The sequence below is a fragment of the Ovis canadensis genome, chromosome 25 (assembly GCF_042477335.2).
Source record: "Ovis canadensis isolate MfBH-ARS-UI-01 breed Bighorn chromosome 25, ARS-UI_OviCan_v2, whole genome shotgun sequence".
NCBI classification, from domain to species: domain Eukaryota; kingdom Metazoa; phylum Chordata; class Mammalia; order Artiodactyla; family Bovidae; genus Ovis; species Ovis canadensis.
The window spans coordinates 28,027,095-28,040,619 of record NC_091269.1 but is presented as its reverse complement, the minus strand read 5'-3'; the positions used below and the strand labels follow the sequence as shown (position 1 = coordinate 28,040,619).

At 37.3% G+C, this 13,525-nt stretch overlaps 1 protein-coding gene across 1 annotated transcript in view; it reads right to left on the bottom strand.

Annotated features, from left to right (window-relative positions):
- RYR2 (ryanodine receptor 2) overlaps positions 1-13,525 on the bottom strand; it is an 809,907-nt gene that overhangs the window by 186,795 nt on the left and 609,587 nt on the right. Inside the window, exons 55-58 of the mRNA XM_069571617.1 lie at positions 12,193-12,282; positions 11,307-11,444; positions 3,038-3,115; positions 1,268-1,343 (exon numbers count right to left, since the gene is read on the bottom strand). Coding sequence (XP_069427718.1) covers positions 1,268-1,343; positions 3,038-3,115; positions 11,307-11,444; positions 12,193-12,282 — 382 coding nt within the window. The remainder of the gene's footprint in view (positions 1-1,267; positions 1,344-3,037; positions 3,116-11,306; positions 11,445-12,192; positions 12,283-13,525) is intronic.

Here is a 13,525-nt window from a genome sequence, read left to right as displayed (position 1 = left end):
TTACCAGCTGAGCCACAAGGGAAGCCCAGCTATCTATTTTACATATGGTCTGATTAATTACTTTTAATCATAATCAAACCATAGTGATGGAAACATACTTAGAATAGAATAAATTTATCCTGTAATTTGCTCATGGAACAAATACTAACTTTGTTAACTAGTTATGTGGACAATGCCCCTACAAGAACTTTACTAAGTGAAAATACTGTGACTCTGTGACTCTGCTCTCCATCCATCCTTCTATCTATTCATACATCAGTCAACCAAAGAGCTGATCATTCATTTTTACAAACATTTATAAGATGTTTCTAGAAAAATAGGCCTAGCCCTAAGCCAAATTCTGGAAGAGGCAATTTTGGTATATGAAATTCTCTCTGTTCATTCCTATGACCAATTCTAATTTGTGTGATTCTGTTTCCCAGTGCTTAGTACCCGGTACTATCCTCCAATGAAATCTATTCCTTTCTTTATGAAATATTCTCACTCTTCAAAATGATCTTCCTCCATACTTTTTCCTAGAGCTTCCTGGTATCCAGAACTATACAATAAGGATGACAAAAATCATAAAAGTTACAGCCCTGAGCTTGAATTATATTTTCATTGGGGAAAAGAAATGCACATAGAAGATAATAAGAGAACACACACAAATATAAACAACATGTGTATAATCTAATGCTGAATAAATAACAATGAAAGAGATGATCAGTACAAGATGCATGTAACTGAACAAAAGATTTATGCAAATATTACATACTTATTTTCAGAAATATAATTTTCTTAATAAATTAAGAAAAGATTTTAGAAATGACTAAGGGAATATTAGGTCATTTTAGTATTCAACAAAAACAGCAGGAAAGGGCAAGCAAAAGCATGTAAGAGACAGTATACAACTGGACTGAAGTAAACAACGAGGCTGAGGACAGGAGACACAATGAAATAAGAGAAACATTTAGGCCAAGGGTGGAAGTCATTCAAGGAGGTCTAATTAATTAAAAGGATGAGAAATAAAGATTTCTACGGGCTAAGATGAGCAAGAGAGACCATTTGATGGGCCATCAAAATTCTGGGACATGAGGAACTATATACTAGCAATAAGGAAATCAGGGAATAGCATTTCTACCTTGAAACTATTATAACTATATTTGAACCATTCTAATAAACTAAAGATATAATGAGCTCTTGTGTCAAAAAGACTACTTTATCCTTATCGTGTGTTCATGGACTCAACCTCTGGTCATTTTTTAATAAGGATTTTTAAAAATATTACCTTTGGCCTCTAGTTCCAGTTTCTTTTTCTTTGCCCATATATTATGGTAGTTTTCAGCCATCATTTCTGCCATAGCCTTAAACAAACAAAATATTTTGCAACTAAGTTACACTTTAAAAGGATACTAGAAAAAGATAATTTTGGTTTCCAATATGTAATATCAAACATGCTTTAAATGAATAAATTATAGTGTTAGTGCTAAAATATATCTAAAAGAAAATTATTTATAATTTCTTATTTATAACCTGAAATTTCAAAGGTTTCTAATGATCTGTGAAATTATAAAGTAGTAAATAGCCAGAGATGAATCGATGGGAAAGGTTATTGTTCTTTGAAATGTTTAAAGACACGTGTTTTATTAATTTAATAATGAAACCTCAAACTAGCTATGGACTTTAAAAATATGTCTGTTTACAAGTTCTTATTTCAATTTCTAAAGCTTTACAAGATGATTAAACCTTACTGAATAAACAGTGAACACAGGGAACATCCAATGAACAGACTGAATAAATGTCTGTCCCAAACTAGGTGAGAGACCTCGGGGGCTCATTAACTTTTTCTGTGGCCTTTGGACTTTGAGAAGATTACCTCTAAGATTCCTTTCACTTAAGACAAGTTTACTATGTCATTTTAACACATTCATACCAGAAAATGACAAAAGGGAAGCCCAAGATTTAATAATCTTAGATTTTTATCTTTATATACTTACTTCTCTTGGAATGATACTAACAATGCCAATATCATTGCGTGATCATTATATTGACCTGTCAACTTATGCCCCGTGGTAACAAATTTTATCTTTTCACTCAAATCAGGCATTTCACAGTAGGCTCCTTATTGACAAAAGAGAACCATGGCAGGAGCAAGCAAAATGTTGTCAGTTCGGTTAAATAAACAACTTATGGAGAAGACTCTTGAGAGTCCCTTGGACTGCAAGGAGATCCAACCAGTCCATCCTAAAGGAGATCAGTCCTGGGTGTTCATTGGAAGGACTGATGTTGAAGCTGAAACTCCAATACTTTGGCCACCTGATGCGAAAAGCTGACTCATTGGAAAAGACCCTGATGCTGGGAAAGATTGAGGGCAGGAGGAGAAGGGGATGACAGAGGATGAGGACGGCATCACTGATTCAATGGACATGGGTTTGGGTGGACTCCGGGAGTTGGTGATGGACAGGGAGGCCTAGCGTGCTGCAGTTCATGGGGTCCCAAAGAGTCAGACACGACTGAGCGACTGAACTGAACTGAACAGCAGTCTCCAACCTTTTTGGCACCGGGGACTGGTTTCGTGGAAGAAATTTTTCCATAGACTCTGGGGGTTCAGGATGATTTAAGCTCAATACATTTACTGTGCACTTTATTTCTATGATTATTATATCAGCTCCACCTCTGATCATCAGGCATCAGATCCCACAGGATGGAGACCCCTGACTTATAACACATATTTTTTCATGAGTAATTAAAGTGATCTTTGAGTAGAGCATTATAAATTACTGATTTAGTTTCTTCTTCTTCTATATAATTACATAATTATATTAGGGCTTTAAAAAAAAGATATGATCTTTAAAGAAAATATATTATTTGGAGAAAACACCCTGAAAAAGTTCTATCAACTTTCACAGCATTAAAAGCTTAGAGTAAATAATCAATAAATTCCATGGACCTTCTCTATGATCAGTACATTGAATAATTCATGCTGTAAAATACATGCAGGAAACGCATGTATACTTTTTAAAAATGAAATTTGCAGAGTATTTTCAAGAGTACTTACGTGCAGATCTCTGGATAGTGTGACATTGCTCATGTCAATGGCTCGTGGGCTGTACCCATGGGCGGCATCTACAGAAACCTAGATAATTTACAAAAAATAACATCTCATGAGAAAACCCAGTGGAGAGAGATTTAAGAGTTACTTTGAAAATGTAAGGTAAGTAAATTCTCAAATGTACCATCTCCTCAGATAAAATGGGCTAGTAGCTAAACAAGCTGATTTTGCAAATGTTATCTAGCAGATTAAATTATATTTGGGTGTCTGAGAATTATTTCTGGTTGAATAATACATCCCATCATCTTAGGGTCTGCCACTCCAGAGAGTTAATGCTCAGGATATGCACGATTCTGAAATATTACCCAAGTCAAAGGATAATTGATTTCTTGAGTTTCTTACAAATTCTTATCAGTTGTAGTGAAATTTACTTCTCCTCACACAAATACTAGCTAATCATAGGTCAGTATTTATAAATGTCTTTATAGGCCAAATAGCAAAGACGCAGGAAAGCAACCATTCCAAAGAGGACGGTGACTGGGGATCATCTTTGGAAACCAAAATTGTGCCTAACACAAAATCTAAAATCAAAAGCATTATCTGCTCCTTGCTGGAGAATCCCAGGGACGGAGGAGCCTGGTGGGCTGCCATCTATGGGGTCGCACAGAGTCGGACACGACTGAAGTGACTTAGTAGTAGTAGTAGCTACCACCCCGCCCAGTACTAACCTCATTTTGCATCCATATCCAACCTGGTAGCCCAGCCCAGACCCATGGCAACCACCTCTGATTATTCCTCCTCAACTGCTATTATGGATCAGCCACAAAATTCTCTCCCTCTACCACAAAAACATCTCTGCTATACAACCGCTTCCCTCCATATCCATTGTCTTTGCTCTAACTTAGATATTTAATGTTTTTGTTTTGTTTTGTGGGATGTATACAACCTCTTCTAAGGAGTTCCTTTCAGCCTTCTATCTCCCCCTTCTCTGACTCCTTCTCTACTCTGTTGTCAAAAATATACTTCCAAAATATTTACTGTGTTATTAAGCCTTTCCACAGCACAGTAAAAATCTGCGGGCCTGGACTAAGTCATATTTGTCTTAGTATTCCCAGAGTCTGGCACAGGCCATCTTTCATAAAATTAGGATTATAAAATGATTGCCAATCTCACAGATATTGAGATATAGCAATCACATGTCTTACAACTAATAAAAAAGTATTAGACTCTCTGAAACTTTTGTTGAATAAATGAATAAAATACAGCTGATGTCGATAACGTTAGTTGTTCCTAAAATAAAATTCTCAGTATTTAATATCCTCTTAGACCATGTTGCTTATATAACTGAAATGTATATCCTCTTGGTTTTACATTGAATTATTGAGACTGATTGAAAGAATGCAAGTAGACATCTCTTTATTCAGAGAGAGATTCTTTGAAAAGTTTTCATCACCTGTTTCTCCTCTTTATATATGCAGAAATCAGAAGACTGGCCAATCTCTTCTATAATCTCAAGTTACCTGGAATACGTACCCTTTCAGAATTTAATTAACTCTAGTCTTCTTAGCAATAATAATAACAACAAATAACAATCACCATGTGAATGGCTATATGTAAAGCATATAGATTACCTCATTGAAGTTTTAGAACAACTTTGAAAAGGAGATATTGCTATTTGCCATTTTAAAATGAGAAAGTGATTCAAAATAATTAAATAATTTTAATGACCATCATGTGAATAGTAAACAGAAGAATCAAGGTTTTAAATTAATTATATCTGATTCCAAAGCACTTCTCAAATACCTTACAACGGCCCCCAGTGTCCTGCCTGATTTGGCTCCTGAGACCTCTCCTCCCATCTTGTTGTTAGGCCCTAGCTCCAACTTTATTGCATCCCTTGTAGTTTCTCACAAACGTCAGGCCACTCCCACACCTCAAAGCATGCGCATAACTCGTCACATTCTTCCCCTGGATATGTCTAACTCTCCCAGCTCTATTCAATTTGTCTTCTCCATGAAATCTATTCTGATAACACCATATAAAATTGCAACTGATCCCCACAGGTTATTCAGCTCCCTCCTCTACACTCACAATCTGCCTTTCCACGCTGGTTTCTCTTTCCATAATATTGATCATATTGTGATATAACATGTAATTTACTTAAATCTATTGTTTACTTTCCCCATAAGCAGGAAACTCCATGAGAGCAGAGGTGTTTGTCTATTTTGTTCAGGGAACTATCTGAAAAGCTTAGGCGAGTGCATGGAACATAGAAGGTGCTCAGGAAATATCTACTGAAAGAATGAATGAATCATTCCTCTATCTTAGCCTATACTTTAGTTCAAAATAGGTAACAAAGCACAAGCTGGAATCAAGACTGCCGGGAGAAATATCAATAACCTCAGATATGCAGATGACACCACACTTATGGCAGAAAGCGAAGAACTAAAGAGCCTCTTCATGAAAGTGAAAGAGGAGAGTGAAACGTTTGCTTAAAACTCAACATTCAGAAAACTAAGATCACGGCATCCAATCCCATCATTTCATGGCAAATAGATGGGTAAACAACGGAAACAGTGACAGACTTTATTTTCAGGGGCTCCAAACTCACTGCAGATGGTGACTGCAGCCATGAAATTCAAAGACACTTGCTCCTTGGAAGAAAAGTTATGACCAACCTAGATAGCATATTAAAAAGCAGAGACATTACTTTGCCAACAAAGGTCTGTCTAGTCAAAGCAATGGTTTTTCCAATAGTCATGTATGGATGTGAGAGCTGGACTCTAAAGAAAGCTGAGCACTGAAGATTTGATGCTTTTGAACTGTGGTGCTGGAGAAGACTCTTGAGAGTCCCTTGGACTGCAAGGAGATCCAACCAGTCCATCCTAAAGGAGATCAGTCCTGAATATTCATTGGAAGGACTGATGGGTGCTGAAGCTGAAACTCTAATACCTTGACCACCTGATGTGAAGAACTGACTCACTTGAAAAGACCCTGATGCTGGGAAAGATTGAAGGCAGGAGAAGGGGATGACAGAGGATGAGATGATTGGATGGCATCACCGATTCAATGGACACGAGTTTGAGTAAACTCCAGGGGTTGCTGATGGACAGGGAGGCCTGGCATGCTGCAATCCATGGGGTCACAAAGAGTCGGATACGACTGAGTGACTGAACTGAACTGAGGTAACAAATTTCACCCATCTTCTTCTCCTTCTTAGGTTAGAAGCATATTTTAAAAATTTGTTTAAATAATGTATATTCTACATGCATGATAAAAACTAGATACAAGAAAATAAAATTGGGGGTAAAAAAGTAACTATTAAGAACCTGTGGGATACACCTTAAATTGCCAAAAATGTCCTCTTTCTCTGCTGACGTGACTATTACGTCAAATTTCACCAGTTTAGCACCTCAAATCAGATCTCCCCACTTCTAACTCTGTCAGCATTGTTACACTCATTCTTTTCTATTTTATTAGAGTTGATTTACAATGTTGCACTAATTTTTGCTGTTCAGCAGTGATTCAGTTACACACACACATTTATATATATTCTTTGTTCACATTCTTTTCCATTATAGCTTATCCCAGGATACTGAGTACAGTTCCCCGTGCTGTACAGTAGGACTGTGCTATTTATCCATCCCCTCTATGTATAATAGCTTGCATCTGTTAGTGCAAACTCGCAGTCCTTCCCTTTCCCACTCCTTCCCCTTGGCAACCACAAATCTATTCTCTATGTTTGCACAGCTGTTTCTGTTTAATAGATAAGTTGATTTGTGTCATATTTTATTGATAGATTCTCCATTTAGGCATACACTGTATTCAATATTCTATCAAGTTTATTGGCTTTGTCTATGCCCATATATTACCTTAATATGCAAATTATCTTAATATGCAAATTATAAAACTGTAATTGAGTAGTAAATTTCCTGAAATCATGCTTACAATGATCATAATAAGGTCCACTGTTGACTGCAATATATGCTCACCACACTCTTAAGTGATTTGTAAGCATTACGATGCAATCCTCACAATAACCTTGTAAATTAGACGCTCGTTGCTGTTTTATTTTTAAAAGGAGAAAACTGCAGCATAGAAAGGTTAAGCAGTGTGCCCAAGCTCATAAAAAAGCTATCTACTCCACGGCGAGGCCAGGATTTCAAACCCAGATCTTGCCGAGTTAAATACAGGCCACTTCTGCCTTGCAGAGAGAGTGCTGAATCCCAGGAGAAGGAAATGAAGAGTACCGGCTCAGAATCATGTCAACAAGTGATCTCAATTCATCCAAGAATATAGTCCTTAATATAAAGTGATACCATCAAAAGTGTTCCTTAATTTATTCAAGAGTGTACCTATCACATAATAGAAAATATATAATCACAAGGGAAATCAACACTGGAGAGAAGAACGACATTAAGAAGTTTGGCAAGATGATAACTGAAAAAGATGATAATACTGTAAGGTTAGTAATCAAGAAATGATAATCCATTTTAACATTTCAAATTATATTGGATTATGTTTCAATAATGTTAGGGTGAAAATAATGACAAGGATTATAAATATATTTGCAGCATTTGCTGCTTTCTGTTTCTGACACTGATAGAAATATTCTTTCTTTACTAAAAGTCAAAGTACCACAAACACAAACAAGCTCTTTTATTTACCTTTGAAAAAATGCTTCTTGGCATTAAAAATATGTAAATAATAATGGTAATCATGCGTTACCATCTACTGAGGTAAATAGACTAAGTAATGTACCCAGCAGTTTATTTCTACAGAGTGGAGGTCCCAGGATTGGGATGTCCCTAGGGCTGTCCCTCTTAATTGATACATCCATCATAGGCACCTCCTAATATTTAAGAATGACACAGGGGGTTTAATAATACATGTCATATATCACACATGTCACTGAAAATCAGTAAGACTTGAGTGATGGTTATATGAGTATCATATAAAGTCATATTTATTGAGGGCTTAATGGGCACTGAAAACTACATTATGAGCTAAAGGGGAAGTAAGGAGAAAAGAAAATAAACACAACATTTTTTAGCACTCTCGAGAAAAGTTTAATTCAGCAAAACAATGAATTTTCCTGGGGTTAAAGAAAAAGGTAATCCTTTTCTGACAATGGATTGGTTATAGTTTACACCTTGTAATTTACAGAGTCTGTAATGACTTTCAATGTTTTAGAATAAGTTTCTTAAATCTGGGGTAAGATTTTATATCTAACATGATCAAGAACCATTTTGGAGCTTGTTATGTTTCATCATCAGTTACCTTTTTTTTTTTTTTTTTACTTTTTCAGGGGTGTTTGCAAAAGTATGCAACCCATCAGTTATTTTAATCTTCAGGTGAGCATGGCTAACACCATAGAATGGCCCTTTGCTCCTCTTCCTTTGCTGGTATTCGAGAAATATTCTAGAGATAGGACAGGGAAAGGCTACTTAGCAGTCGGCCCTACCCACTCTGCCAGCAGTGGTGAGAAAGCATCTGGCAAAGGCAGCAACAAGGGAATGGAGTGCCCCTCATTCTGCTGCAGCCCCTCCCCTGCCTTCTCTGGGCTGTGCTCCAGCATGCTATAGAGGCCCAGTTTTTTCTGGCCAAGAGAAGGTCTTTTTCCTTATCTCCCTTCTACCATTTCTACTCTTTAGTAGTGGCTCACAGAACTGGGACCATTATTATTTCAAAGGGCATGCTCTCCTTCAACACATGCAGTTTTAAATTGCTGCTGCTGCTGCTAAGTCGCTTCAGTCGTGTCCAACTCTGTGCGACCCCATAGACGGCAGCCCACCAGGCTCCCCTGTCCCAGGGATCCTCCAGGCAAGAACACTGGAGTGGGTTGCCATTTCCTTCTCCAATGCATGAAAGTGAAAAGTGAAAGGGAAGTCGCTCAAGTCGTGCCCAACTCTTAGCGACCCCATGGACTGCAGCCTACCAGGCTCCTCCGTCCACGGGGTTTTCCATGCAAGAGTACTGGAGTGGGTTGCCATTGCCTTCTCCAGTTTTTAGAGCCCATAATTTTTGCTATCAAGAGTGGGGAAGAATCTATGTTTCCTGGCAAAGCTTCACGTCACTTCCATTATGTAATAATTTCCTTATTTCCTATACAATTTAGAGGGAAAAAAAAGAAAAACCCAGATAATTCCATTCTCTGCATTCTGAGTACCTTGTATGTATCACTAGCCTAAATCTTATCATTGGAGTAGGTTTAACCTGACTGTCTCTAACGCTTGTGAGTCTTTTGGAACAGAATCAGATTTTAATATCTTTATATTCCTATGGCCCAGGACTCAGTCTGTGCTCAATATTTGCTTAAACAGATTAAAACAAAATGGAATTTAGTTAGAAATATGTGCAATCACGGTAACAGGAAGAGTATGCTTTTACAAACTTCTATGTTCATGACACTTAAGATAATTTGATGTAAAATATGCACCTGGCTTCCAGATGGTGCTAGTTGTGGAGAATCTGCCTGCCAATGCAGGAGACAAAGAGACCCAGGTTCGATCCCTGGGTCAGGAAGATCCCCTAGAGCTGGAAATGGCACCCCACTCCAGCATTCTTGCCTGGAAAATTGCACGGGCAGAGGAGTCTGCTGGGCTACATTCCACAGGGCCAGAAACAGTCGAACACGACTGAGTGACTGAGCAGAGTAGGCCCAAATCAGAACTTAAATCTATTTAACAGTATATTGCAAATGTGCAGCATGCGAAACACATGCTTTGAGTGTCTTCATTTCCTTTTTTCAAAAATGTTATCCATATAAATGGCAACAAAAAACACAATATTTTGGCTAAACCAAATATAGTGACCCTAGCAGTTTGAAAGGGACAAGGTCAGGTTTAGCTCCTAGGAGAAATCAAAGAGCCAGCTGGTATCTAGTCAAGGCTAGGTTCTCTTCCAACAACAAAGAGACAGCTCTACACATGGACATCACCAGATGGTCAATACCAAAATAAGATTGATTAAATTCTTTGCAGAAGATGGAGAAGCTCTATACAGTCAACAAAAACAAGACCTGGAGCTGACTGTGGCTCATATCATGAGACCTTATTTAAAAATTCAGACTTAAATTGAAGAAAGTAGGGAAAATCACTCAGGCCATTCAGGTATCATCTAAATCAAATCCCTTATGATTATATAGTAGAAGTGACAAACAGATTCAAAGGATTAGATCTGATAGACAGAGCGCCTAAAGAACTATGGAGGGAGGTTCATAACACTTTACAGGAGGCAGTGACCAAAACCCAGACCAAATTCCAAAGAAAAAGAAATTCAAGAAGGCAAAGTGTTTGGTACTTTGCCAACAAAGGTCCATATAATCAAAGCTATGGTTTTTCCAGTAGTCATGTATGGATGTGACAGCTGGACCATAAAGAAGGTTGAGCACCGAAGAACTGATGCTCTCACAATGTGGTGCTGGAGAAGACTCTTGAAAGTCCCCTGGATAGCAAGGAAATCAACCCAGAAGATTCACTGGAAGGACTGATGCTGAAGCTGAAGCTCCAATACTCTGGCCACCTGAGGCAAAGAGCTGACTCACTGGGAAAGACCCTGATGCTGAGAAAGATTGAGGGCAGGAGGAGAAGTGGGAGACACAGGGTAAGATGGTTGGATGGCATCACTGACTCAACGGACATGACTTTGAGCAAACTCTGGAATATAGTGAAGGACAAGGAAGCCTGGTATGGTGCAGTCCATGGGATTGCAAAGAGTCGGACACAACCTAGCAACTGAACAACAACAAAGGTTCTCAAGGTCAAGGCTGTCCTTACTGTGCCCTCTTGAGCACAGAAGCCCCACAGCCATGCTCTGCTCAGTTGACTGACTTCCTTGACTTGGCCCACTAACAGTGTGCTCTTTCATGCCTGCTCTGCCTGTCCAGTTGTGTATCTTCCCTTTGCAAGTACATCCATGGACGTTTTAGATCCATACCACTACTGTCTGACCACTCCACTAGCCCCTAAGAACCAACCTGCAATTCTTATTGGCAAGGAGACAAAATCTCTATAGACAACCTAATTGTAGGTAAGGAATACATTTATTAATATACCTTCAAGACTTTATCATCAGGTACTCCTTTATATACCATCAGGAGAAGTCCAACCTGACAGATAAACTCCAAGGCCTAAGCATACTTAAAGAAAAAGTAGACTTTCTGAACTTTATATTAGTCTTCAGAATTTTCAAATTAGTTGTTGTGAAAAACACAATAATTAAATGAAATACCCAAATTATTTTAAAGTGACACAAACATCACCGTGATATTTACCTGACTTGTCTGAGAAATACGACGAGTACGGTTATAAAGGGCCATGCTGTCTCCCTCTCGGGTCCTTTCAATTCTCCATCCCCAAGCCAGCATAGTTTTTAAAGATTCTTTGATTGGCCAGCGATAAATTTCTTTTTCCTAGAAAAAAAAAAAAAAGGATAGCATATTACGAACCTAAATAAAAGTTTAAAATATTGAATGCTTTGTTCTGAAATATTCTATCTTCACCTAAACATTTTTGATTAGCACTGTTTATTTAAAAATTAAAAAGGAAAGTAAAAATTCTGAAGAGCAGAGTGTGAGTTGAAATCTAGTTTGACTAATGCTGCTAAGAGGGATCCTGGCTTACTATAGCATGAGGTTAATTTTCTTTAGTTTCCCTAGAAAGCAGCAACACTATCAGGAAAAAGTTCCAGATTATATGACATGTGCTTGATGGCTTTTCTACAATCTGAATAAACAGAGAAGTGACTTATTCTATAAGCAGAGAGCCAGAAAATCCTTTACAGTTCATTTGTCAAGATACTGCTTTTCCCCCAAAAGAAGTAAAGCACATGAAAACATAAATAATAAAAATATTAAAATATATTACTTCATTATAACAACAAAAGACTCTTTAGATTGATAAGAATATTTTCTAAAGTTCTTAAAAATATGAGGCATAAAATTTTTTTAAAATACAGAAAAATATTAAATAGAAAGGAGAATAACCAGTTAAATACTAACAGAAAATGGGATTATGAAGAAGACGACAAAAAAATGTAAAAAGGAGACCTTTGAGAAAGGGTAAAAATAGCATGCATAAAGACAACATTTTAATAAGAAATTTACATAGCAAAAACTTCCACCCCAAAATTAAAGCTACATAAACTTAAAAAAAAGTCACCTTTTCAGATAATAGTTTATATGGCTTCATTAATGGTTGAACTTTAGATGAGTCTGAATATATTTCTCCATAAATCCATCCATTTGCCAACTAAAAAAAATCAAAATGGTTTTACATGCATTAATTTCAGAGTGTAGGTGTGCATGTGTTTAAGTATGTACTCGATAAATCTAAAATCAACCAAGATAAGCATTAAGGTTTGAACTTTTATCCAGTATAAGTCAATATAAAGATTTTCATCCTAGTCAATATTATTCTGAGTAATCACCCGGAACAATTTTTTGTTTGTTTGTTTCTCAGACCAATTTTGTTTGTTTGTTTTCCCGCAGCCTCTACAGGGAAAGTGGTGAGTCATAACAACTGCACCACCAGGGAATTTCCTGGAACACATTTTTTTTATACAGAGATGAATAGCATCCAGCCTTCCTTAGACAGATCTGTAATTATATCAATCGCCCTCCCCTAGGAGGAAGCTACAGGCTGCACAGCCAATGTGATATTCATTTTAGCTCATCCTGTTTAACTAAGGACCTAACCTGTGACATGTGTATGTGAGACACTCAGTTTAATCTGAAGTAGCTGTTTAATTTGGAAGCCTCCCTAAATAGTGCTATTTGTTTTGCTATTCCTATGTTCAATGACCTATCAACACATTTGTCCCACATGCTTTTGCCCATATAATTTGGCACACTTCACTGTTTCCCTGTATGTCTATGGAATCTGAGTAACTAAGCTGAAACAGCTCAGGACTGCTTTCCTGTAAACTTCCTCTCCATCACCACCCCCCAACAGCTTAGTACCTTTAAATAGGGCAGATACTTTACTCTTACTGACTTACCTACTACCATGGTTAAATTACTGAACAAAGATAAGTCACATGCTTAACAAAACAAAAATGGGGTTTCTGCACATGAATTCCCAATCATGGAACTCATGTACACCACATGGCGGATTCATGTCAATGTATGGCAAAACCAATACAGTATTGTAAAGTAAAATAAAGTAAAAATAAAAATTAAAAAAAAACAAAAAACAGAAAAACAAAAATGGGGTTTCTTAGAGGAAGGAAGGGACTGGTTGGCCAGGGCAAGGATTGAAACTGGGTAATACTGAATTGCCACATAACACAAGCATCTTTTGGAACCACTGCTGTTTGATTTTCCCTTCAGCAAAGCAGTATATCCTCATTTTAGATTCCTGCATCATCTCAACTTAATTTCTCTGACAAACCTATTTTAACCATCTTCTCTCAAGTTTTACTAGGCTCAACTGAAATGTGACAACTGTGCATGATATTTCCTCCCAAAAAAATATCATAAAAGTACGTAGGACT